The sequence below is a fragment of the Oncorhynchus masou genome, unplaced genomic scaffold (assembly GCF_036934945.1).
Source record: "Oncorhynchus masou masou isolate Uvic2021 unplaced genomic scaffold, UVic_Omas_1.1 unplaced_scaffold_1618, whole genome shotgun sequence".
Classification (NCBI taxonomy): domain Eukaryota; kingdom Metazoa; phylum Chordata; class Actinopteri; order Salmoniformes; family Salmonidae; genus Oncorhynchus; species Oncorhynchus masou.
The window spans coordinates 100,187-126,282 of NW_027006276.1; the positions used below are offsets into that span (position 1 = coordinate 100,187).

The following is a 26,096-nucleotide window of genomic DNA, read 5'->3' on the forward strand; positions in this document are numbered from 1 at the left end:
AACACTGTTCATTGAATGATGGAAAACCTCAGAGTGCCTCTAGCACACAAACACACACACGCCGATGAGTATTCATGCAGCTTGTAGCCTATAATGGAATGGGATCTTCAATCTCCATGATCTAACTCATCCCTATGGTGGTGCTGTCACTACGAGATGCACGGCGCTGCTCCTGGGGTAAGATGAAGTCTTCAGTGATTTTGCAACGCACAACTCCGGAATCATGACATCCCATTTTGAATTTTCAAACAGCCAAATACGATCCCCCATGTCAAAACAAATATGTTTGAAAACAGAATATTAGCTTGTGGAGGATATTTTTACATTTATACTGACAGACCGCCAGGTTCTTTGAAAAGCAAAGCAACATCCTCTTTAAACCCATTCTATTCACATCGTCAACCACTGTCTGTCAAGGTCACAACAGTCAATTCAAAAGCTCCATGTTCACCCCAGTCTGTAGACATATACATTGAAATAGATGCGTTTCAATACAATATAAGCCTTTATTGTGGTAGCTATAGTTACAGACTGAACAGCAGAGAGAATCACACAGCTTTTAATAACAGACCAGATGTGGTAGCTATAGTTACAGACTGAACAGCAGAGAGAATCACACAGCTTTTAATAACAGACCAGATGTAGTAGCTATAGTTACAGACTGAACAGCAGAGAGAATCACACAGCTTTTAATAACAGACCAGATGTGGTAGCTATAGTTATAGACTGAACAGCAGAGAGAATCACACAGCTTTTAATTCTCTCTCCTGTTCAGTCTATAGCTATGCTACCACATCTGGTCTGTTATTAAAAGCTGTGTGATTCTCTCTCCTGTTCAGTCTATAGCTACACCTGCAACAGCAGAGAGAATCATATAGAACAACCAGTGCTGACTGCTGAGCCTCTGAAACAACCAGGCAATACTGGGATTACTACCCCCTCCCTTTCTCTCACTCTCCCTCGCTCTACCTCTCTATTTCTCTCACTCTCCTTTGCTCTACCTCTCTCTCTCCCTCTCTAGCTCGCTATTTCTCTCTCACTCTCCCTCGTTCTACCTCTTTCTCTCACTCTCCCTCGCTCTCTTTGTCTCTCACTCTCCTTTGCTCTACCTCTCTCTCTCCCTCTCTAGCTCGCTATTTCTCTCTCTCTCTCACTCTCCCTCGCTCTACCTCTCTTTCTCTCTTTCTCTCACTATCTGTTTATTTCCTCATCTCCTTTCATTCTATGTTCTGTTCATTCTGTAATGTTCTGTTCATTCTGCAGAGAAGAGGAGGGGAGAAGAGGAGGGGAGTAGAGGAGGGGAGAAGAGGAGGGGAGTAGAGGAGGGGAGAAGAGGAGGGGAGTAGAGGAGGGGAGTAGAGGAGGGGAGAAGCGGAGGGGAGTAGAGGAGGGGAGTAGAGGAGGGGAGTAAGAGGAGGGGGAGAAGAGGAGGGGAGTAGAGGAGGGGAGTAGAGGAGGGGAGAAGAGGAGGGGAGTAGAGGAGGGGGTAGAGGGGGAGTAGAGGTGGGGAGTAGAGGAGGGGAGTAGAGGAGGGGAGAAGAGGAGGGGAGTAGAGGAGGGGAGAAGAGGAGGGGAGTAGAGGAGGGGAGTAGAGGAGGGGAGTAGAGGAGGGGAGTAGAGGAGGGGAGAAGAGGAGGGGAGTAGAGGAGGGGAGAAGAGGAGGGGAGTAGAGGAGGGGAGTAGAGGGGGGAGAGGTGGGGAGTAGAGGAGGGGAGTAGAGGGGGGGGGAGAGGTGGGGAGTAGAGGGGGGAGGTGGGGGAGTAGAGGAGGGGAGTAGAGGAGGGGAGAAGAGGTGGGGAGTAGAGGAGGGGTAGAGGGGGGGAGAGGTGGGGAGTAGAGGAGGGGAGTAGAGGGGGAGAGAGGTGGGGAGTAGAGGAGGGGAGTAGAGGGGGAGGAGAGGTGGGGAGTAGAGGAGGGGAGTAGAGGGGTAAGGGGGGGAGTAGAGGGGGAGAGGTGGGGAGTAGAGGAGGGGGAGTAGAGGGGGAGTAGAGGTAAGGAGTAGAGGAGGGGAGTAGAGGAGGGGAGTAGGGGGGGGGAGAGGTGGGGAGTAGAGGAGGGGAGTAGAGGGGGGGAGTAGAGGTAGGGAGTAGAGGAGGGGAGTAGAGGAGGGGAGTAGGGTGGGGGGGGGGAGAGGTGGGGAGTAGAGGAGGGGGAGTAGAGGAGGGGAGTAGAGGAGGGGAGTAGAGGGGGAGGAGAGGTGGGGAGTAGAGGAGGGGAGTAGAGGAGGGGAGTAGAGGAGGGGAGTAGAGGGGGAGGAGAGGTGGGGAGTAGAGGAGGGGAGTAGAGGAGGGGAGTAGAGGGGGGGAGTAGAGGGGGAGGAGAGGTGGGGAGTAGAGGTAGGGAGTAGAGGGGGAGGAGAGGTGGGGAGTAGAGGTAGGGAGTAGAGGTAGGGAGTAGAGGTAGGGAGTAGAGGGGGAGGAGAGGTGGGGAGTAGAGGTAGGGAGTAGAGGGGGATGGGGGGGTTCAGCTCCGTACACAGAAAGCCAGGAACAAGCGTTTGACTTATAACACGGTTAAACTGCTGAGGTAATTGACAAAAGTAATATTATTCTTTATTTTAAATCTCTTCTGATGTCTGATGTGGATCCTTACAGTAAAGAAAATGAAAATAATACCTTTCCCTCGAGTCCTAATTTAACAAGGCAGAACTGCTGCAGTGTCAGCTTTGGGCTTCGGAGTCTTTCTGAGCTCTTGGAAACAAATCAAATACAAAGGAAACCCTACATAAAGCTAACCAGAGATATTGCAAAACAGCAGTCGAAAGCCAGAGGGAGGATTTGATCCAATAACGATACTGTCCATGGTTCAAAGAATGAAAGTAAAATACAGTCAGTAGTGCATGTTTCCATTTGTAGTGTGGTAGGAATACTTCAAAGGAATACACACAGTACTGTAGATTGGCTCTCACACCTTTAACTCCAGGACCTGCTTCATTAAGCATTCTGCTACGACACGACGAGCACGAACACTTTATACAGGACATTCTGGCTTTTATTCTCTCTGTTTTATTCAAATGTTATCAGTCACATGCTCTGAATACAACAGGTGTAGACCTTACTTACGGGCCCTTAACCAACCAATGCAGTTTAAAAAATACGGGGGGGGGGGGGGGTAGCAGAGAGAACAGTCTATGACTAGGGTGGCGGATTACAGGGTTGAGTTGAGCTCATGATTTAGGCTGACCTGGCCTGACCTGTCTGTACAGCAAATAGCAAAATATGTGTAGGACTACAAGTCTATACACCTGTACCACGCACACACACACACACACACACACACACACACACACACACACACACACACACACACACACACACACACACACACACACACACACACACACACACACACACACACACACACACATACACACACACACACACACTGTTGACTGTTAACTACAGATACCTGAAAAAGTCATTCTAAATGATCTCTCTGTCTCTCTCTTTCCCCTGAAATAAATAATAGAATTTCTCTGTAGAAGGGGATGGTTGGCGTCTAGCTGGAGGATGGAGAATGGCTGGCACAGCAAGCCGCATATCTCTCACTGGCAGCAGACCTACGGACAGACGGACAGACGACTAAAAATAAAGAGGAGACTTTCTTTAGATCTCTCTACAGCACTCACACTCTCTCTCTCTGTCTTTCTCTCTGTCTCTCTCTACAGCTCTTACACTCTCTCTCTGTCTCTCTCTCTGTCTCTCTCTACAGCTCTCACACTCTCTCTCTGTCTCTCTCTCTGTCTCTCTCTACAGCACTCACACTCTCTCTCTCTGTCTCTCTCTACAGCACTCACACTCTCTCTCTCTGTCTCTCTCTCTGTCTCTCTCTACAGCACTCACACTCTCTCTCTCTGTGTCTCTCTCTGTCTCTCTCTACAGCACTCACAGTCTCTCTGTCTCTCTCTCTGTCTCTCTCTACAGCTCTCACACTCTCTCTCTGTCTCTCTCTCTGTCTCTCTCTACAGCACTCACACTCTCTCTCTCTGTCTCTCTCTACAGCACTCACTCTCTCTCTCTCTGTCTCTCTCTACAGCACTCACACTCTCTCTGTCTCTCTCTCTGTCTCTCTCTACAGCACTCACACTCTCTCTGTCTCTCTCTCTGTCTCTCTCTACAGCACTCACACTCTCTCTCTGTCTCTCTCTCTGTCTCTCTCTACAGCACTCACACTCTCTCTCTCTGTCTCTCTCTCTGTCTCTCTCTACAGCACTCACTCTCTCTCTCTGTCTCTCTCTACAGCACTCACTCTCTGTCTCTCTCTCTGTCTCTTTCTACAGCACTCACACTCTCTCGCTCTGTCTCTCTCTCTGTCTCTCTCTACAGCACTCACACTCTCTCTTTCTGTCTCTCTCTCTGTCTCTCTCTACAGCACTCACACTCTCTCTCTCTGTCTCTCTCTACAGCACTCACACTCTCTCTCTCTCTGTCTCTCTCTCTGTCTCTCTCTACGGCACTCACACACTCTCTCTCTGTCTCTCTGTCTCTCTCTCTCACTCCCTCTCTCTCACTCTTAATCCGCTTCTATCTCTCTCCCTCTCCGGGTCTCTCCCTCTCCGGTTCTCTCTCTCTCTCACTCTCAGAGAAGAAGCAGATTCTTCAGAACAGCATCACACATCCATAATCCTTTCATGTCTGAGTATTGCCATTAAGACTACAGCCACCAACGGTCCTGTGGTGTTGGTTTGACTGGTAGGACTATAGCCACCAACGGTCCTTTGGTGTTGGTTTGACTGGTAGGACTATAGCCACCAACGGTCCTGTGGTGTTGATTTGACTGATGTGACTATAGCCACCAACGGTCCTGTGGTGTTGGTTTGACTGGTAGGACTATAGCCACCAACGGTCCTGTGGTGTTGGTTTGACTGGTAGGACTATAGTCACCAACGGTCCTGTTGTGGTGTTGGTTTGACTGGTAGGACTATAGCCACCAACGGTCCTGTGGTGTTGGTTTGACTGGTAGGACTATAGCCACCAACGGTCCTGTGGTGTTGGTTTGACTGGTAGGACTATAGCCACCAACGGTCCTGTGGTGTTGGTTTGACTGGTAGGACTATAGTCACCAACGGTCCTGTTGTGGTGTTGGTTTGACTGGTAGGACTATAGCCACTAACGGTCCTGTGGTGTTGGTTTGACTGGTAGGACTATAGCCACCAACGGTCCTGTGGTGTTGGTTTGACTGGTAGGACTATAGCCACCAACGGTCCTGTGGTGTAGGTTTGACTGGTAGGACTATAGTCACCAACGGTCCTGTGGTGTTGGTTTGACCAGTAGGACTATAGCCACCAACGGTCCTGTGGTGTTGGTTTGACTGGTAGGACTATAGTCACCAACGGTCCTGTGGTGTTGGTTTGACTGATGTGACTATAGCCACCAACGGTCCTGTGGTGTTGGTTTGACTGGTAGGACCATAGCCACCAACGGTCCTGTGGTGTTGGTTTGACTGGTAGGACTATAGCCACCAACGGTCCTGTGGTGTTGGTTTGACTGGTAGGACTATAGTCACCAACGGTCCTGTGGTGTTGGTTTGACTGATGTGACTATAGCCACCAACGGTCCTGTGGTGTTGGCTTGACTGGTAGGACTATAGCCACCAACGGTCCTGTGGTGTTGGTTTGACTGGTAGGACTATAGTCACCAACGGCCCTGTGGTGTTGGTTTGACTGGTAGGACTATAGTCACCAAAGGTCCAGGTGTGGTGTTGGTTTGACTGGTAGGACTATAGCCACCAACGGTCCTGTGGTGTTGGTTTGACTGGTAGCGCTATAGCCACCAACGGTCCTGTGGTGTTGGTTTGACTGGTAGGACTATAGCCACCAACGGTCCTGTGGTGTTGGTTTGACTGGTAGGACTATAGTCACCAACGGTCCTGTTGTGGTGTTGGTTTGACTGGTAGGACTATAGCCACCAACGGTCCTGTGGTGTTGGTTTGACTGGTAGGACTATAGCCACCAACGGTCCTGTGGTGTTGGTTTGACTGGTAGGACTATAGCCACCAACGGTCCTGTGGTGTAGGTTTGACTGGTAGGACTATAGTCACCAACGGTCCTGTGGTGTTGGTTTGACCAGTAGGACTATAGCCACCAACGGTCCTGTGGTGTTGGTTTGACTGGTAGGACTATAGTCACCAACGGTCCTGTGGTGTTGGTTTGACTGATGTGACTATAGCCACCAACGGTCCTGTGGTGTTGGTTTGACTGGTAGGACTATAGCCACCAACGGTCCTGTGGTGTTGGTTTGACTGGTAGGACTATAGCCACCAACGGTCCTGTGGTGTTGGTTTGACTGGTAGGACTATAGTCACCAACGGTCCTGTGGTGTTGGTTTGACTGATGTGACTATAGCCACCAACGGTCCTGTGGTGTTGGCTTGACTGGTAGGACTATAGCCACCAACGGTCCTGTGGTGTTGGTTTGACTGGTAGGACTATAGCCACCAACGGTCCTGTGGTGTTGGTTTGACTGGTAGGACTATTGCCACCAACGGTCCTGTGGTGTAGGTTTGACTGGTAGGACTATAGTCACCAACGGTCCTGTGGTGTTGGTTTGACCAGTAGGACTATAGCCACCAACGGTCCTGTGGTGTTGGTTTGACTGGTAGGACTATAGTCACCAACGGTCCTGTGGTGTTGGTTTGACTGATGTGACTATAGCCACCAGCGGTCCTGTGGTGTTGGTTTGACTGGTAGGACCATAGCCACCAACGGTCCTGTGGTGTTGGTTTGACTGGTAGGACTATAGCCACCAACGGTCCTGTGGTGTTGGTTTGACTGGTAGGACTATAGTCACCAACGGTCCTGTGGTGTTGGTTTGACTGATGTGACTATAGCCACCAACGGTCCTGTGGTGTTGGCTTGACTGGTAGGACTATAGCCACCAACGGTCCTGTGGTGTTGGTTTGACTGGTAGGACTATAGTCACCAACGGCCCTGTGGTGTTGGTTTGACTGGTAGGACTATAGTCACCAAAGGTCCAGGTGTGGTGTTGGTTTGACTGGTAGGACTATAGCCACCAACGGTCCTGTGGTGTTGGTTTGACTGGTAGCGCTATAGCCACCAACGGTCCTGTGGTGTTGGTTTGACTGGTAGGACTATAGCCACCAACGGTCCTGTGGTGTTGGTTTGACTGGTAGGACTATAGTCACCAACGGTCCTGTTGTGGTGTTGGTTTGACTGGTAGGACTATAGCCACCAACGGTCCTGTGGTGTTGGTTTGACTGGTAGGACTATAGCCACCAACGGTCCTGTGGTGTTGGTTTGACTGGTAGGACTATAGCCACCAACGGTCCTGTGGTGTAGGTTTGACTGGTAGGACTATAGTCACCAACGGTCCTGTGGTGTTGGTTTGACCAGTAGGACTATAGCCACCAACGGTCCTGTGGTGTTGGTTTGACTGGTAGGACTATAGCCACCAACGGTCCTGTGGTGTAGGTTTGACTGGTAGGACTATAGTCACCAACGGTCCTGTGGTGTTGGTTTGACCAGTAGGACTATAGCCACCAACGGTCCTGTGGTGTTGGTTTGACTGGTAGGACTATAGTCACCAACGGTCCTGTGGTGTTGGTTTGACTGATGTGACTATAGCCACCAACGGTCCTGTGGTGTTGGTTTGACTGGTAGGACTATAGCCACCAACGGTCCTGTGGTGTTGGTTTGACTGGTAGGACTATAGCCACCAACGGTCCTGTGGTGTTGGTTTGACTGGTAGGACTATAGTCACCAACGGTCCTGTGGTGTTGGTTTGACTGATGTGACTATAGCCACCAACGGTCCTGTGGTGTTGGCTTGACTGGTAGGACTATAGCCACCAACGGTCCTGTGGTGTTGGTTTGACTGGTAGGACTATAGTCACCAACGGTCCTGTGGTGTTGGTTTGACTGGTAGGACTATAGCCACCAACAGTCCTGTGGTGTTGGTTTGACTGGTACTGTATGACTATAGCCACCAACAGTCCTGTGGTGTAGGTTTGACTGGTAGGACTATAGCCACCAACAGTCCTGTGGTGTTGGTTTGACTGGTAGGACTATAGCCACCAACAGTCCTGTGGTGTTGGTTTGACTGATGTGACTATAGCCACCAACGGTCCTGTGGTGTTGGTTTGACTGATGTGACTATAGCCACCAACGGTCCTGTGGTGTTGGTTTGACTGGTAGGACTATAGCCACCAACAGTCCTGTGGTGTTGGTTAGACTGGTACTGTATGACTATAGCCACCAACAGTCCTGTGGTGTAGGTTTGACTGGTAGGACTATAGCCACCAACAGTCCTGTGGTGTTGGTTTGACTGGTACTGTATGACTATAGTCACCAACGGTCCTGTGGTGTTGGTTTGACTGGTAGGACTATAGCCACCAACGGTCCTGTGGTGTTGGTTTGACTGGTAGGACTATAGCCACCAACGGTCCTGTGGTGTTGGTTTGACTGGTAGGACTATAGCCACCAACGGTCCTGTGGTGTTGGTTTGACTGGTAGGACTATAGCCACCAACGGTCCTGTGGTGTTGGTTTGACTGGTAGGACTATAGCCACCAACGGTCCTGTGGTGTTGGTTTGACTGGTAGGACTATAGCCACCAACGGTCCTGTGGTGTTGGTTTGACTGATGTGACTATAGCCACCAACGGTCCTGTGGTGTTGGTTTGACTGGTAGGACTATAGCCACCAACGGTCCTGTGGTGTTGGTTTGACTGGTAGGACTATAGCCACCAACGGTCCTGTGGTGTTGGTTTGACTGGTAGGACTATAGTCACCAACGGTCCTGTGGTGTTGGTTTGACTGATGTGACTATAGCCACCAACGGTCCTGTGGTGTTGGCTTGACTGGTAGGACTATAGCCACCAACGGTCCTGTGGTGTTGGTTTGACTGGTAGGACTATAGTCACCAACGGCCCTGTGGTGTTGGTTTGACTGGTAGGACTATAGTCACCAAAGGTCCAGTTGTGGTGTTGGTTTGACTGGTAGGACTATAGCCACCAACGGTCCTGTGGTGTTGGTTTGACTGGTAGCGCTATAGCCACCAACGGTCCTGTGGTGTTGGTTTGACTGGTAGGACTATAGCCACCAACGGTCCTGTGGTGTTGGTTTGACTGGTAGGACTATAGTCACCAACGGTCCTGTTGTGGTGTTGGTTTGACTGGTAGGACTATAGCCACCAACGGTCCTGTGGTGTTGGTTTGACTGGTAGGACTATAGCCACCAACGGTCCTGTGGTGTTGGTTTGACTGGTAGGACTATAGCCACCAACGGTCCTGTGGTGTAGGTTTGACTGGTAGGACTATAGTCACCAACGGTCCTGTGGTGTTGGTTTGACCAGTAGGACTATAGCCACCAACGGTCCTGTGGTGTTGGTTTGACTGGTAGGACTATAGTCACCAACGGTCCTGTGGTGTTGGTTTGACTGATGTGACTATAGCCACCAACGGTCCTGTGGTGTTGGTTTGACTGGTAGGACTATAGCCACCAACGGTCCTGTGGTGTTGGTTTGACTGGTAGGACTATAGTCACCAACGGTCCTGTGGTGTTGGTTTGACTGATGTGACTATAGCCACCAACGGTCCTGTGGTGTTGGCTTGACTGGTAGGACTATAGCCACCAACGGTCCTGTGGTGTTGGTTTGACTGGTAGGACTATAGTCACCAACGGTCCTGTGGTGTTGGTTTGACTGGTAGGACTATAGCCACCAACAGTCCTGTGGTGTTGGTTTGACTGATGTGACTATAGCCACCAACGGTCCTGTGGTGTTGGTTTGACTGATGTGACTATAGCCACCAACGGTCCTGTGGTGTTGGTTTGACTGGTAGGACTATAGCCACCAACAGTCCTGTGGTGTTGGTTTGACTGGTACTGTATGACTATAGCCACCAACAGTCCTGTGGTGTAGGTTTGACTGGTAGGACTATAGCCACCAACAGTCCTGTGGTGTTGGTTTGACTGGTAGGACTATAGCCACCAACAGTCCTGTGGTGTTGGTTTGACTGATGTGACTATAGCCACCAACGGTCCTGTGGTGTTGGTTTGACTGATGTGACTATAGCCACCAACGGTCCTGTGGTGTTGGTTTGACTGGTAGGACTATAGCCACCAACAGTCCTGTGGTGTTGGTTAGACTGGTACTGTATGACTATAGCCACCAACAGTCCTGTGGTGTAGGTTTGACTGGTAGGACTATAGCCACCAACAGTCCTGTGGTGTTGGTTTGACTGGTACTGTATGACTATAGTCACCAACGGTCCTGTGGTGTTGGTTTGACTGGTAGGACTATAGCCACCAACGGTCCTGTGGTGTTGGTTTGACTGGTAGGACTATAGCCACCAACGGTCCTGTGGTGTTGGTTTGACTGGTAGGACTATAGCCACCAACGGTCCTGTGGTGTTGGTTTGACTGGTAGGACTATAGCCACCAACGGTCCTGTGGTGTTGTTTTGACTGGTAGGACTATAGTCACCAACGGTCCTGTGGTGTTGGTTTGACTGGTAGGACTATAGCCACCAACGGTCCTGTGGTGTAGGTTTGACTGATGTGACTATAGCCACCAACGGTCCTGTGGTGTAGGTTTGACTGGTAGGACTATAGTCACCAACGGTCCTGTGGTGTTGGTTTGACCAGTAGGACTATAGCCACCAACGGTCCTGTGGTGTTGGTTTGACTGGTAGGACTATAGTCACCAACGGTCCTGTGGTGTTGGTTTGACTGATGTGACTATAGCCACCAACGGTCCTGTGGTGTTGGTTTGACTGGTAGGACTATAGCCACCAACGGTCCTGTGGTGTTGGTTTGACTGGTAGGACTATAGCCACCAACGGTCCTGTGGTGTTGGTTTGACTGGTAGGACTATAGTCACCAACGGTCCTGTGGTGTTGGTTTGACTGATGTGACTATAGCCACCAACGGTCCTGTGGTGTTGGCTTGACTGGTAGGACTATAGCCACCAACGGTCCTGTGGTGTTGGTTTGACTGGTAGGACTATAGTCACCAACGGTCCTGTGGTGTTGGTTTGACTGGTAGGACTATAGCCACCAACAGTCCTGTGGTGTTGGTTTGACTGATGTGACTATAGCCACCAACGGTCCTGTGGTGTTGGTTTGACTGATGTGACTATAGCCACCAACGGTCCTGTGGTGTTGGTTTGACTGGTAGGACTATAGCCACCAACAGTCCTGTGGTGTTGGTTTGACTGGTACTGTATGACTATAGCCACCAACAGTCCTGTGGTGTAGGTTTGACTGGTAGGACTATAGCCACCAACAGTCCTGTGGTGTTGGTTTGACTGGTAGGACTATAGCCACCAACAGTCCTGTGGTGTTGGTTTGACTGATGTGACTATAGCCACCAACGGTCCTGTGGTGTTGGTTTGACTGATGTGACTATAGCCACCAACGGTCCTGTGGTGTTGGTTTGACTGGTAGGACTATAGCCACCAACAGTCCTGTGGTGTTGGTTAGACTGGTACTGTATGACTATAGCCACCAACAGTCCTGTGGTGTAGGTTTGACTGGTAGGACTATAGCCACCAACAGTCCTGTGGTGTTGGTTTGACTGGTACTGTATGACTATAGTCACCAACGGTCCTGTGGTGTTGGTTTGACTGGTAGGACTATAGCCACCAACGGTCCTGTGGTGTTGGTTTGACTGGTAGGACTATAGCCACCAACGGTCCTGTGGTGTTGGTTTGACTGGTAGGACTATAGCCACCAACGGTCCTGTGGTGTTGGTTTGACTGGTAGGACTATAGCCACCAACGGTCCTGTGGTGTTGTTTTGACTGGTAGGACTATAGCCACCAACGGTCCTGTGGTGTTGGTTTGACTGGTAGGACTATAGCCACCAACGGTCCTGTGGTGTAGGTTTGACTGATGTGACTATAGCCACCAACGGTCTTGTGGTGTTGGTTTGACTGGTAGGACTATAGCCACCAACGGTCCTGTGGTGTTGGTTTGACTGATGTGACTATAGCCACCAACGGTCCTGTGGTGTTGGTTTGACTGGTAGGACTATAGCCACCAACGGTCCTGTGGTGTAGGTTTGACTGATGTGACTATAGCCACCAACGGTCTTGTGGTGTTGGTTTGACTGGTAGGACTATAGCCACCAACGGTCCTGTGGTGTTGGTTTGACTGATGTGACTATAGCCACCAACGGTCCTGTGGTGTTGGTTTGACTGGTAGGACTATAGCCACCAACGGTCCTGTGGTGTTGGTTTGACTGGTAGGACTATAGCCACCAATGGTCCTGTGGTGTTGGTTTGACTGGTAGGACTATAGCCACCAATGGTCCTGTGGTGTTGGTTTGACTGGTAGGACTATAGCCACCAACGGTCCTGTGGTGTTGGTTTGACTGGTAGGACTATAGTCACCAACGGTCCTGTGGTGTTGGTTTGACTGGTAGGACTATAGTCACCAACGGTCCTGTGGTGTTGGTTTGACTGATGTGACTATAGCCACCAACGGTCCTGTGGTGTAGGTTTGACTGGTAGGACTACAGCCACCAACGGTCCTGTGGTGTTTATTTGACTGGTAGGACTATAGCCACCAACGGTCCTGTGGTGTTGGTTTGACTGGTAGGACTATAGCCTCCAACTGTCCTGTGGTGTTGGTTTGACTGGTAGGACTATAGCCACCAACGGCCCTGTGGTGTTGGTTTGACTTGTAGGACTATAGCCACCAACGGTCCTGTGGTGTTGGTTTGACTGGTAGGACTATAGCCACCAACAGTCCTGTGGTGTTGGTTTGACTGGTACTGTATGACTATAGCCACCAACAGTCCTGTGGTGTAGGTTTGACTGGTAGGACTATAGCCACCAACAGTCCTGTGGTGTTGGTTTGACTGGTAGGACTATAGCCACCAACAGTCCTGTGGTGTTGGTTTGACTGATGTGACTATAGCCACCAACGGTCCTGTGGTGTTGGTTTGACTGATGTGACTATAGCCACCAACGGTCCTGTGGTGTTGGTTTGACTGGTAGGACTATAGCCACCAACAGTCCTGTGGTGTTGGTTAGACTGGTACTGTATGACTATAGCCACCAACAGTCCTGTGGTGTAGGTTTGACTGGTAGGACTATAGCCACCAACAGTCCTGTGGTGTTGGTTTGACTGGTACTGTATGACTATAGTCACCAACGGTCCTGTGGTGTTGGTTTGACTGGTAGGACTATAGCCACCAACGGTCCTGTGGTGTTGGTCTGACTGGTAGGACTATAGCCACCAACGGTCCTGTGGTGTTGGTTTGACTGGTAGGACTATAGCCACCAACGGTCCTGTGGTGTTGGTTTGACTGGTAGGACTATAGCCACCAACGGTCCTGTGGTGTTGGTTTGACTGGTAGGACTATAGCCACCAACGGTCCTGTGGTGTTGGTTTGACTGGTAGGACTATAGCCACCAACGGTCCTGTGGTGTAGGTTTGACTGATGTGACTATAGCCACCAACGGTCCTGTGGTGTTGGTTTGACTGGTAGGACCATAGCCACCAACGGTCCTGTGGTGTTGGTTTGACTGGTAGGACTATAGCCACCAACGGTCCTGTGGTGTTGGTTTGACTGGTAGGACTATAGTCACCAACGGTCCTGTGGTGTTGGTTTGACTGATGTGACTATAGCCACCAACGGTCCTGTGGTGTTGGCTTGACTGGTAGGACTATAGCCACCAACGGTCCTGTGGTGTTGGTTTGACTGGTAGGACTATAGTCACCAACGGCCCTGTGGTGTTGGTTTGACTGGTAGGACTATAGTCACCAAAGGTCCAGTTGTGGTGTTGGTTTGACTGGTAGGACTATAGCCACCAACGGTCCTGTGGTGTTGGTTTGACTGGTAGCGCTATAGCCACCAACGGTCCTGTGGTGTTGGTTTGACTGGTAGGACTATAGCCACCAACGGTCCTGTGGTGTTGGTTTGACTGGTAGGACTATAGTCACCAACGGTCCTGTTGTGGTGTTGGTTTGACTGGTAGGACTATAGCCACCAACGGTCCTGTGGTGTTGGTTTGACTGGTAGGACTATAGCCACCAACGGTCCTGTGGTGTTGGTTTGACTGGTAGGACTATAGCCACCAACGGTCCTGTGGTGTAGGTTTGACTGGTAGGACTATAGTCACCAACGGTCCTGTGGTGTTGGTTTGACCAGTAGGACTATAGCCACCAACGGTCCTGTGGTGTTGGTTTGACTGGTAGGACTATAGTCACCAACGGTCCTGTGGTGTTGGTTTGACTGATGTGACTATAGCCACCAACGGTCCTGTGGTGTTGGTTTGACTGGTAGGACTATAGCCACCAACGGTCCTGTGGTGTTGGTTTGACTGGTAGGACTATAGCCACCAACGGTCCTGTGGTGTTGGTTTGACTGGTAGGACTATAGTCACCAACGGTCCTGTGGTGTTGGTTTGACTGATGTGACTATAGCCACCAACGGTCCTGTGGTGTTGGCTTGACTGGTAGGACTATAGCCACCAACGGTCCTGTGGTGTTGGTTTGACTGGTAGGACTATAGTCACCAACGGTCCTGTGGTGTTGGTTTGACTGGTAGGACTATAGCCACCAACAGTCCTGTGGTGTTGGTTTGACTGATGTGACTATAGCCACCAACGGTCCTGTGGTGTTGGTTTGACTGATGTGACTATAGCCACCAACGGTCCTGTGGTGTTGGTTTGACTGGTAGGACTATAGCCACCAACAGTCCTGTGGTGTTGGTTTGACTGGTACTGTATGACTATAGCCACCAACAGTCCTGTGGTGTAGGTTTGACTGGTAGGACTATAGCCACCAACAGTCCTGTGGTGTTGGTTTGACTGGTAGGACTATAGCCACCAACAGTCCTGTGGTGTTGGTTTGACTGATGTGACTATAGCCACCAACGGTCCTGTGGTGTTGGTTTGACTGATGTGACTATAGCCACCAACGGTCCTGTGGTGTTGGTTTGACTGGTAGGACTATAGCCACCAACAGTCCTGTGGTGTTGGTTAGACTGGTACTGTATGACTATAGCCACCAACAGTCCTGTGGTGTAGGTTTGACTGGTAGGACTATAGCCACCAACAGTCCTGTGGTGTTGGTTTGACTGGTACTGTATGACTATAGTCACCAACGGTCCTGTGGTGTTGGTTTGACTGGTAGGACTATAGCCACCAACGGTCCTGTGGTGTTGGTTTGACTGGTAGGACTATAGCCACCAACGGTCCTGTGGTGTTGGTTTGACTGGTAGGACTATAGCCACCAACGGTCCTGTGGTGTTGGTTTGACTGGTAGGACTATAGCCACCAACGGTCCTGTGGTGTTGGTTTGACTGGTAGGACTATAGCCACCAACGGTCCTGTGGTGTTGGTTTGACTGGTAGGACTATAGCCACCAACGGTCCTGTGGTGTAGGTTTGACTGATGTGACTATAGCCACCAACGGTCTTGTGGTGTTGGTTTGACTGGTAGGACTATAGCCACCAACGGTCCTGTGGTGTTGGTTTGACTGATGTGACTATAGCCACCAACGGTCCTGTGGTGTTGGTTTGCCTGGTAGGACTATAGCCACCAACGGTCCTGTGGTGTAGGTTTGACTGATGTGACTATAGCCACCAACGGTCTTGTGGTGTTGGTTTGACTGGTAGGACTATAGCCACCAACGGTCCTGTGGTGTTGGTTTGACTGATGTGACTATAGCCACCAACGGTCCTGTGGTGTTGGTTTGACTGGTAGGACTATAGCCACCAACGGTCCTGTGGTGTTGGTTTGACTGGTAGGACTATAGCCACCAATGGTCCTGTGGTGTTGGTTTGACTGGTAGGACTATAGCCACCAATGGTCCTGTGGTGTTGGTTTGACTGGTAGGACTATAGCCACCAACGGTCCTGTGGTGTTGGTTTGACTGGTAGGACTATAGTCACCAACGGTCCTGTGGTGTTGGTTTGACTGGTAGGACTATAGTCACCAACGGTCCTGTGGTGTTGGTTTGACTGATGTGACTATAGCCACCAACGGTCCTGTGGTGTAGGTTTGACTGGTAGGACTATAGCCACCAACGGTCCTGTGGTGTTTATTTGACTGGTAGGACTATAGCCACCAACGGTCCTGTGGTGTTGGTTTGACTGGTAGGACTATAGCCACCAACTGTCCTGTGGTGTTGGTTTGACTGGTAGGACTATAGCCACCAACGGCCCTGTGGTGTTGGTTTGACTGGTAGGACTATAGCCACCAACGGTCCTGTGGTGTTGATTTGACTGGTAGGACTATAGCCACCAACGGTCCTGTGGTGTTGGTTTGACTGGTAGGACTATAGCCACCAACGGTCCTGTGGTGTTGATTTGACTGGTAGGACTATAGCCACCAACGGTCCTGTGGTGTTGGTTTGACTGGTAGGACTATAGCCACCAACGGTCCTGTGGTGTTGGTTTGACTGGTAGGACTATAGCCACCAACGGTCCTGTGGTGTTGGTTTGACTGGTAGGACTATAGCCACCAACGGTCCTGTGGTGTTGGTTTGACTGGTAGGACTATAGTCACCAACGGTCCTGTGGTGTTGGTTTGACTGATGTGACTATAGCCACCAACGGTCCTGTGGTGTTGGTTTGACTGGCAGGACTATAGTCACCAACGGTCCTGTGGTGTTGGTTTGACTGGTAGGACTATAGCCACCAACGGTCCTGTGGTGTTGGTTTGACTGGTAGGACTATAGCCACCAACGGACAGGACTACGGACAGGACTATGTCACTCCTTGAGTTTACAGATGAAGTCAACAAGGCAAGCCAACATGACCTACTCTATACTCTATCTGCAGGCATTGACCACATACATTCAGGCAGACAGACAAGACCCAAACCTCTGAAAGGCTTTCTCTGGTGCTGCAGAGACCTAAAGGCTCTCTCTGGTGCTGTAGAGACCTAAAGACTCTCTCTGGTGCTGCAGAGACCTAAAGGCTCTCTCTGGTGCTGCAGAGACCTAAAGGCTCTCTCTGGTGCTGCAGAGACCTAAAGGCTCTCTCTGGTGCTGCAGAGACCTAAAGGCTCTCTCTGGTGCTGCAGAGACCTAAAGGCTCTCTCTGGTGCTGCAGAGACCTAAAGACTCTCTCTGGTGCTGCAGAGACCTAAAGACTCTCTCTGGTGCTGCAGAGACCTAAAGACTCTCTGAGTTTTATATGCTTGGCTTATTGCTCAGCACACTTGGCCTGTCTGATGATACTCCTTAACATAACGATAAACACCCTCTCTCTATCTTTCTTCATCTCTCTCTCTCTCTCTCTCTCTCTCTCTCTCTCTTTCTCTCTCTCTCTCTCTCTCCCTCTCTCTCTCTGTCTTTCTTTCCCTCTCACACAGTCTTTCAAAGTCTCTCTCTCCATCTCCCTGAGTGTCCTATTCCACTGCTTTTAATAAAACATTAAGAAGTGACTTCATCTGTATTCCCAGCAGTCTATGAAGCCTTAACGCCCTTATCTGTTCAGAATGACTTCCCCAGTCCCCACCCACTCACAGCTCTAAACCAATTAGAGCTCAGAACACGCAATTCAAACCAATCAACTGCGAGATTGCTGATGTTTTCTGGTGGGCGAACATTCACCATTTAAATGAGTCATGATGACATCAAGGAGAGAGCGTGTACTTGTTGCTAGTTGTGCTATTTTGATCAGGCAGAACAGGAAAACAACACTTTTACAGCGCCTTGTCGAAAGTAAAGTATTTTGCTTTTCCAAGTATTCTCCCTAACAGCAAATGAAATAGATGTTTCCCAGAAAGCAATAGAACAGATTAGAATATAGTCATTAGAGAACCTTAAAGAGACAGAGAGAGAGAGACAGAGAGAGAGAGAGAGACAGAGAGAGAGAGAGAAAGCAGGGAGAAAAAGGGCAGAGAGAGAGAAAGCAGAGAGAGAGAAAGATCTCTGAATCTTAGTGTTGTTGGCCACAATTGAACATCAAGCGCTGTAGTTCAAACAGGTGCTAATATTAGAGTTGATCTATATATATAAAATGACATTTGTAATGTCTTAATTGTTTTGAAACTTCTGTATGTGTAATGTTTACTGTTAATTTTTATTGTTTATTTCACTTTTGTATATTATCTACCTCACTTGCTTTGGCAATGTTAACACATGTTTCCCATGTCAATAAAGCCCATTGAATTGAGAGACACCAAAACAGAGACAGAAAGAAAGAGCAACATCAAAAGAGAGTTGTGACCAAACCTCCCTCCCTCCTTCCCTAGACAAGGTCACAGTCCATAACCCACAGTGACCACAGAGACAAACCTGGCAGGACCATAGAGCAAGAAGGTTAGACACACTGGTTACTAATGACAGGGGGGATGATAGCACCTTTAATTATGCACACAGACACTGACTAATCACCCAACCAACTGTTCTCATTAGCAGCAGTTGGTTGGTCGGTGGGAGACTGTCTGTCTGTGACTGGCATGCTAAATAGACCTGGGCTCTGCATTGTAGCGTGGAGTATTTTTACCACCTCATGGTTGGAGTATGATGGGGAATAAGGTAGTAAGGCTTGCAGTATGAACAACCGGAGAGACTGCCAGCTGTGGCAAATTAACCTTGCTGCAATGTACCATGGGTACACCAGTGGTGGAAGTATGATGGACCGGGGCCTAAGGCTGTGAGGCTGGTCTGCTGAGTGGAGGGGTCAGGGGTCGTAGAGGTAGTACAGGTCATTTACGGCTGTGAGGCTGGTCTGATGAGTGGAGGGGTCAGGGGTCGTAGAGGTGGTACAGGTAATTTATGGCTGTGAGGCTGGTCTGATGAGTGGAGGGGTCAGGGGTCGTAGAGGTGGTACAGGTCATTTATGGCTGTGAGGCTGGCCTGATGAGTGGAGGGGTCAGGGGTCGTAGAGGTGGTACAGGTAATTTATGGCTGTGAGGCTGGTCTGATGAGTGGAGGGGTCAGAGGTCATAGTAATGAAAGGTTTCCTAGAGATCATATGGAATTAGAAGAGCGTAATTATAAGCCCTCTAAATTTCTCCTGCTGTAAGTAGACGCCTCTGCTTGGAATTGTAGTCATCCCTGTACCTACTAACACAGCCCTACAGTATATGATTGTAATTCCAAACTAAGATAAACATTAAAAACAATGAAGTCCAAGCTCCTCGAAGGACCACTTCTAAATGAGGCATTGGAGTTTTGCACAACCAGCAAAGCTGGGCCACAACAGAGAAGAGAGCCAAAGATCACAAGGTGCACAACCAGCAAAGCTGGGCCACAACGGAGAAGAGAGCCAAAGACCACAAGGTGCACAACCAGCAAAGCTGGGCCACAACAGAGAAGAGAGCCAAAGATCACAAGGTGCACAACCAGCAAAGCTGGGCCACAACAGAGAAAAGAGCCAAAGATCACAGGGATTAGTAGATAGAATGGACTGAGGCAATGAAGATGACTTAAATGAGTGTTGGCTTAGTGATGCTATTGTTGTATTAAGAGTACTGCACCTCCACAGTACGCGCTGTCATCCCTCAGGGCGCGGTAGCCATCTTTACAGCTGCAGCAGGACCCAGCCTCCAGGTTCACACATTCCGAGTTCTCTACACAGCTGGGACTGTGGCCCTCCACACAGAAATGATGACCTGAGAGGGGGAAAGAGACAGAGACTGTCTGGTCATTCTACAGCTGATAAATCACCCTTACTGGGTTGTCTTAAACCTGTGTGTGTGTGTGTGTGTGTGTGTGTGTGTGTGTGTGTGTGTGTGTGTGTGTGTGTGTGTGTGTGTGTGTGTGTGTGTGTGTGTGTGTGTGTGTGTGTGTGTGTGTGTGCGCGTGCGCGTACGAGCGTACGAGCGTACGTGCGTGCGTGTGTGTGTGTGTGTGCGCGTGCGCGTACGAGCGTACGAGCGTACGTGCGTGCGTGCGTGTGTGTGTGCGTGTGCGCGTGCGCGTACGAGCGTGCGTGCGTGCGTGCGTGTGTGTGTTTGAGAGGGTGTGTGTGTGTGTGTGTGTGTGTGTGTGTGTGTGTGTGTGTGTGTGTGTGTGTGTGTGTGTGTGTGAGAGAGAGAGAGAGAGTGTGTGTTATACTAGACAAGACGTGCTGTCTTTCCTCAGACGGTTTGTCCCTGTCTCGCCCCTGGCCATAGACAAATAACTAGATAGACAGAACAACAGGTATGTATGGCTGAGACCACGGTTTACTCTGCAGGAACACGGGTCAGGAGGAAACAAGACTTCATCAGAGAACAGTAACATGTTGTTTTTAGTTTTTATTTATTACAATTTTTTATTGAATGTTTAAAACGTACAATACACTTGCAGTGAAGCAGCTCAACAAATACATCACATGAGTCGTCTAACAGACTCCCATCTAGAGCGACACACAGAAGCAACCAGGGTCAACGCCCTGCTCAAGGGCACGTTGACAGATCTCCCACAAGGTCAAAAACGGGGACCTGAACCAGCAATCCATCAGGCACCGGCCCAAGATCCCAACCGCCAACCCCACAGTTCCCCAAGAGCTGCCCCTTAACCATCTGAGAAAAATAAATAATAATCATAATATGTTTAAATGATTCCACTCCCCACCACAAGACCCCCCCCCCATGCACAAACAACCAACAAAATAAACAAAAGAGAAAAAAGGGAAAGACAAAGGACAACAGAAAACAACAATGCAACAACCAACAAAGACATCAAGGACAACAGAAATCCTAACAGCAAGGCCAACTGGATATGTTTGAGTGCATGTATGGCACTACTTACCTGTGTGTGTGTCCGTGTATGTGCACATGTGTGCATTTGAATGAGAGTGTGTGTATATGCATGTGTACAAACAACTGCACGGCATCAGCCTCAGGCAAACCGGCGTTAGCTGTAGAAACACTGGCCAGTAACGTGTTGTTAAGGCCTGGTGGAAACTGGAATAGAACAGTATGTGTTGCTGTCACAGAGATGCATGGCTGTGTGCTGACCACGTCTAGTGTGTATGTGGGTAATATCATGAGGGCGTTCCAAATCGCCTATTCTCTTTATAGCGCACTACTTTGGACCAGGGCACATACGGCTGAGGTCAAAAGTAGTGCACTAAAAGTAGTGCATTTGGGACACAACCCCAGGTTCCACCGTGAGAGAGAGGCCTCATTACCAGCCAAGCAGGAGACATACATCATCTTAGGAGAAGGAGGGAGCGGACCGACTTTTAATATCCATTCTCCCTCATCTATTACACAGAGCTTCAACACTATCTCACTATCACTCCAAGAATCTGTGTGTGTGTGTGTGTGTGTGTGTGTGTGTGTGTGTGTGTGTGTGTGTGTGTGTGTGTGTGTGTGTGTGTGTGTGTGTGTGTGTGTGTGTGTGTGTGTGTGTGTGTGTGTGTGTGTGTGTGTGTGTGTGTGTGTGTGTGTGTGTGTGTGTGTCTGTGTGTCTGTGTGTGTGTGTGTCTGTGTGTCTGTGTGTCTGTGTCTGTGTGTGTGAGTGTGTGTGTGTGTGTGTGTGTGTGTGTGTGTGTGTGTGTGTGTGTGTGTGTGTGTGTGTGTGTGTGTGTGTGTGTGTGTGTGTGTGTGTGTGTGTCTGTGTGTCTGTGTGTCTGTGTCTGTGTGTGTGTGTGTGTGTGTGTGTGTGTGTGTGTGTGTGTGTGTGTGTGTGTGTGTGTGTGTGTGTGTGCGTGCGTGCGTGCGTGCGTGCGTGCGTGCGTGCGTGCGTGCGTGCGTGTGTGTGTGTGTTCCAGACCTACCTCGGCAGACTTTGCAGCAGCGGTCTGTAAGGTTGATGTGTTCAGACTCGGGGCAGGTCAGTTCAGGACAGGGAGCGTCGTTCTCCACCCTCTGCATGCTGTGCTCCTGTAAAACCATGACACCACAGGTGCTCACAGTAACATCTCTGTCAAAATCCATCTTCTCTGCTTTAGGCATGGACATCCCACTTCTAACAACAATAGATCATTATATTAGATGCTAATATATCCAAATATATATTATATTTCTTTGGTTTATTTATCTATTTGACAGTCATGAAAGCTTTAGTTTCATAAAATAAATACATCTCTGGGGTTTGCTGCTTTTCAACCTGTCTATAGTCAAGCTGTTCTGTGAGACGTGTCTATAGTCAAGCTGTTCTGTGAGACGTGTCTATAGTCAAGCTGTTCTGTGAGACGTGTCTATAGTCAAGCTGTTCTGTGAGACGTGTCTATAGTCAAGCTGTTCTGTGAGACGTGTCTATAGTCAAGCTGTTCTGTGAGACGTGTCTATAGTCAAGCTGTTCTGTCCTGTGAGACGTGTCTATAGTCAAGCTGTTCTGTGAGACGTGTCCATAGTCAAGCTGTTCTGTGAGACGTGTCTATAGTCAAGCTGTTCTGTGAGACGTGTCTATAGTCAAGCTGTTCTGTGAGACGTGTCTATAGTCAAGCTGTTCTGTGAGACGTGTCTATAGTCAAGCTGTTCTGTGAGACGTGTCTATAGTCAAGCTGTTCTGTGAGACGTGTCTATAGTCAAGCTGTTCTGTGAGACGTGTCTATAGTCAAGCTGTTCTGTGAGACGTGTCTATGGTCAAGCTGTTCTGTGAGACGTGTCTATAGTCAAGCTGTTCTGTGAGACGTGTCTATAGTCAAGCTGTTCTGTCCTGTGAGACGTGTCTATAGTCAAGCTGTTCTGTGAGACGTGTCTATAGTCAAGCTGTTCTGTGAGACGTGTCTATAGTCAAGCTGTTCTGTCTTGTGAGACGTGTCTATAGACAAGCTGTTCTGTGAGACGTGTCTACAGTCAAGCTGTTCTGTGAGACGTGTGTATAGTCAAGCTGTTCTGTGAGACGTGTCTATAGTCAAGCTGTTCTGTGAGACGTGTCTATAGTCAAGCTGTTCTGTGAGACGTGTCTATAGTCAAGCTGTTCTGTGAGACGTGTCTATAGTCAAGCTGTTCTGTGAGACGTGTCTATAGTCAAGCTGTTCTGTGAGACGTGTCTATAGTCAAGCTGTTCTGTGAGACGTGTCTATAGTCAAGCTGTTCTGTGAGACGTGTCTATGGTCAAGCTGTTCTGTGAGACGTGTCTATAGTCAAGCTGTTCTGTGAGACGTGTCTATAGTCAAGCTGTTCTGTCCTGTGAGACGTGTCTATAGTCAAGCTGTTCTGTGAGACGTGTCTATAGTCAAGCTGTTCTGTGAGACGTGTCTATAGTCAAGCTGTTCTGTCCTGTGAGACGTGTCTATAGACAAGCTGTTCTGTGAGACGTGTCTACAGTCAAGCTGTTCTGTGAGACGTGTCTATAATCAACTGTTCTGTGAGATGTGTCTATAGTCAAGCTGTTCTGTGAGACGTGTCTATAGTCAAGCTGTTCTGTGAGACGTGTCTATATTCAAGCTGTTGGTTTGAGAGGTAAAGGCTGATCTGATGCATTAGTACATGAGGCCATCCACCACCAGATAATAATATGGATGATATGTATTTCAACATGAAACGCGCCCAGACCAGGCTGGATCAGAGGGAGTGTGTTGTCTCTATAGGGATTATCATGGTGTGTTGTCTCTATAGGGATTATCATGGTGTGTTGTCTCTATAGGGATTATCATGGTGTGTTGTCTCTATAGGGATTATCATGGTGTGTTGTCTCTATAGGGATTATCATGGTGTGTTGTCTCTATAGGGATTATCATGGTGTGTTGTCTCTATAGGGATTATCATGGTGTGTTGTCTCTATTGGGATTATCATGGTGTGGTATCTCTATAGGGATTATCATGGTGTGTTGTCTCTATAGGGATTATCATGGTGTGTTGTCTCTATAGGGATTATCATGGTGTGTTGTCTCTATAGGGATTACAATGGTGTGTTGTCTCCATAGGGATTATCATGTTGTGTTGACTCTATAGGGATTATCATGGTGTGTTGTCTCTATACGGATTATAATGGTGTGTTGTCTCTATTGGGATTATCATGGTGTGGTATCTCTATAGGGATTATCATGGTGTGTTGTCTCTATAGGGATTATCATGGTGTGTTGTCTCTATAGGGATTATCACGGTGTGTTGTCTCTATAGGGATTATCATGGTGTGTTGTCTCTATAGGGATTATCATGGTGTGTTGTCTCTATAGGGATTATCATGGTGTGTTGTCTCTATAGGGATTATCATGGTGTGTTGTCTCTATTGGGATTATCATGGCGTGTTGTCTCTATAGGGATTATCATGGTGTGTTGTCTCTATAGGGATTATCATGGTGTGTTGTCTCTATAGGGATTATCATGGTGTGTTGTCTCTATAGGGTTTATCATGGTGTGTCGTCTCTATTGGGATTATCATGACGTGTTGTCTCTATAGGGATTATCATGGTGTGTTGTCTCTATAGGGATTATCATGGTGTGTTGTCTCTATAGGGATTTTCATGGTATGTTGTCTCTATAGGGATTATCATGGTGTGTTGTCTCTATAGGGATTATAATGGTGTGTTGTCTCTATTGGGATTATCATGGTGTGTTGTCTCTAAAGGATTATCATGGTGTGCTGTCTCTATTGGGATTATCATGGTGTGTTGTCTCTATAGGGATTATCATGGTGTGTTGTCTCTATAGGGATTATCATGGTGTGTTGTCTCTATAGGGATTATCATGGTGTGTTGTCTCTATAGGGATTATCATGTATGTGACATGTTGTCTGTATAGGGTTTATCATGTAAACAGTTTCCAGATGAATCGTCTCTATTGGGATTATCTGAACGTGTTGTCTCTATAGGGATTATCATGGTGTGTTGTCTCTATAGGGTTTATCATGGTGTGTCCCTTTAACATTTTGAGGATTATCATGACGTGTTGTCTCTATATTACTTAAATGGGTTTTATGAACACTGGCTCCAGATAGTGCTTTAAAGACTGTTGAATTATTGATTATATGAAGGCATTGTCTGTGTATAGGAGTATCCTAGCAACGCAGAGATGTGGTCAGTTATTAAGACAAGTCTTTATGATTGTGTGCTCACACTGTGGGCTTAGGGATGGGGAGGAATGACTCTAGTGATTATCAAGGTGAACAGTTGTCTCTAAAGGGGGATTATCATGGAATGTGTTGAGTGCAGGGGTGTTCTGTATTCAATGCAAGAGAGAGAAAGTATGTAGAAACATGTGGAATGATATTGGATTTACCTGACACTCAAACAGTAAACAGTTTCCAGATGAATCCCTCACAGAGAGAAGTCCCCTTCCAGAGTAGACCCTTCCTCTGAACAGACACACAGCAATGGACACACACACAAAGACAACGTGAGAGAGAGAGACAGTTTTTAGTTAGAGACAGAACAGAGAGAGAGAAAAAGAGATTCAGCTTAAAAAGAGCGTATTTTGGAACTTCTGTGAGAGGAATGTTTACTGTTCATTTTTATTGTTTCTTTCACTATTGTATATTATCTACCTCACTTGCTTTGGCAATGTTAACATATGTTTCCCATGACAATAACACCCCTTGAATTGAATTATTGATGATAAATTAAGAAAAAAGATATGATTGAGTGTGTGGTCGTGTGAGCTGTGGGCGGAGAGGATAAAGAGAGAGACAACGCAGAGATGTGGTCAGTTATTAAGACAAGTCTTTATGATTGTGTGCTTCACACTGTGGGCTGAGGGATGGGGAGGAATGACAGAGCGAGAATAGAGAGAGAGAGGGAACAGAATGGACAGAAGAGAGATAGAGAGAGAGAGAGAGAGAAAGAGAGAGAGAGACAAAGAGAGAAAGAGAGAGAGAGAGAGATACAAGGAGAGAGAGAGAGAAGTGTGAGAGGAGAGAGAGAAACAAGAGAGAGAAGTGTGTACAGAGAGAGAGAGACAAAAGAGAGAGAGACAAAAGAAGTACAGAGAGAGAGAGAGACAGAGAAGAGAGACAAAGAGAGAGAGAAAGAGAGAGAGAGAAGAGAGAGAGGGTACAGAGAGGAGAGAGAGAGACAAAGAGAGAGACAGACAAAGAGAGAGAGAGACAAAGAGAGAGAGACAGAGACAAAGAGAGAGACAGAAGAGATAAGAGATTCAAGAGAGAGAGAGATTATTTTGGAACTTCTGTGAGAGGAATGTTTACTGTTCATTTTTATTGTTTCTTTCAGACTATTGTATATTATCTACCTCACTTGCTTGGGCAAGAGAGACAGAGAAGCAAATGTTAACATATGTTTCCCATGACAATAACACCCCTTGAATTGAATTGAATTGAGAGAAATTAAGAAAAAAGATATG

At 48.4% G+C, this 26,096-nt stretch overlaps 1 protein-coding gene across 1 annotated transcript in view; it reads right to left on the reverse strand.

The window, feature by feature from the left end:
• The window catches only part of LOC135531518 (protein NEL-like), a 92,030-nt gene extending 66,976 nt beyond the window's left edge, over positions 1 to 25,054 (reverse strand). Inside the window, exons 1-3 of the mRNA XM_064959538.1 lie at positions 25,020 to 25,054; positions 21,629 to 21,734; positions 19,398 to 19,532 (exon numbers count right to left, since the gene is read on the reverse strand). Of these exons, the coding sequence (XP_064815610.1) occupies positions 19,398 to 19,532; positions 21,629 to 21,725 (232 nt within the window). The 5' untranslated portion in view covers positions 21,726 to 21,734; positions 25,020 to 25,054. The remainder of the gene's footprint in view (positions 1 to 19,397; positions 19,533 to 21,628; positions 21,735 to 25,019) is intronic.
• Positions 25,055 to 26,096: the final 1,042 nt, after the last annotated feature.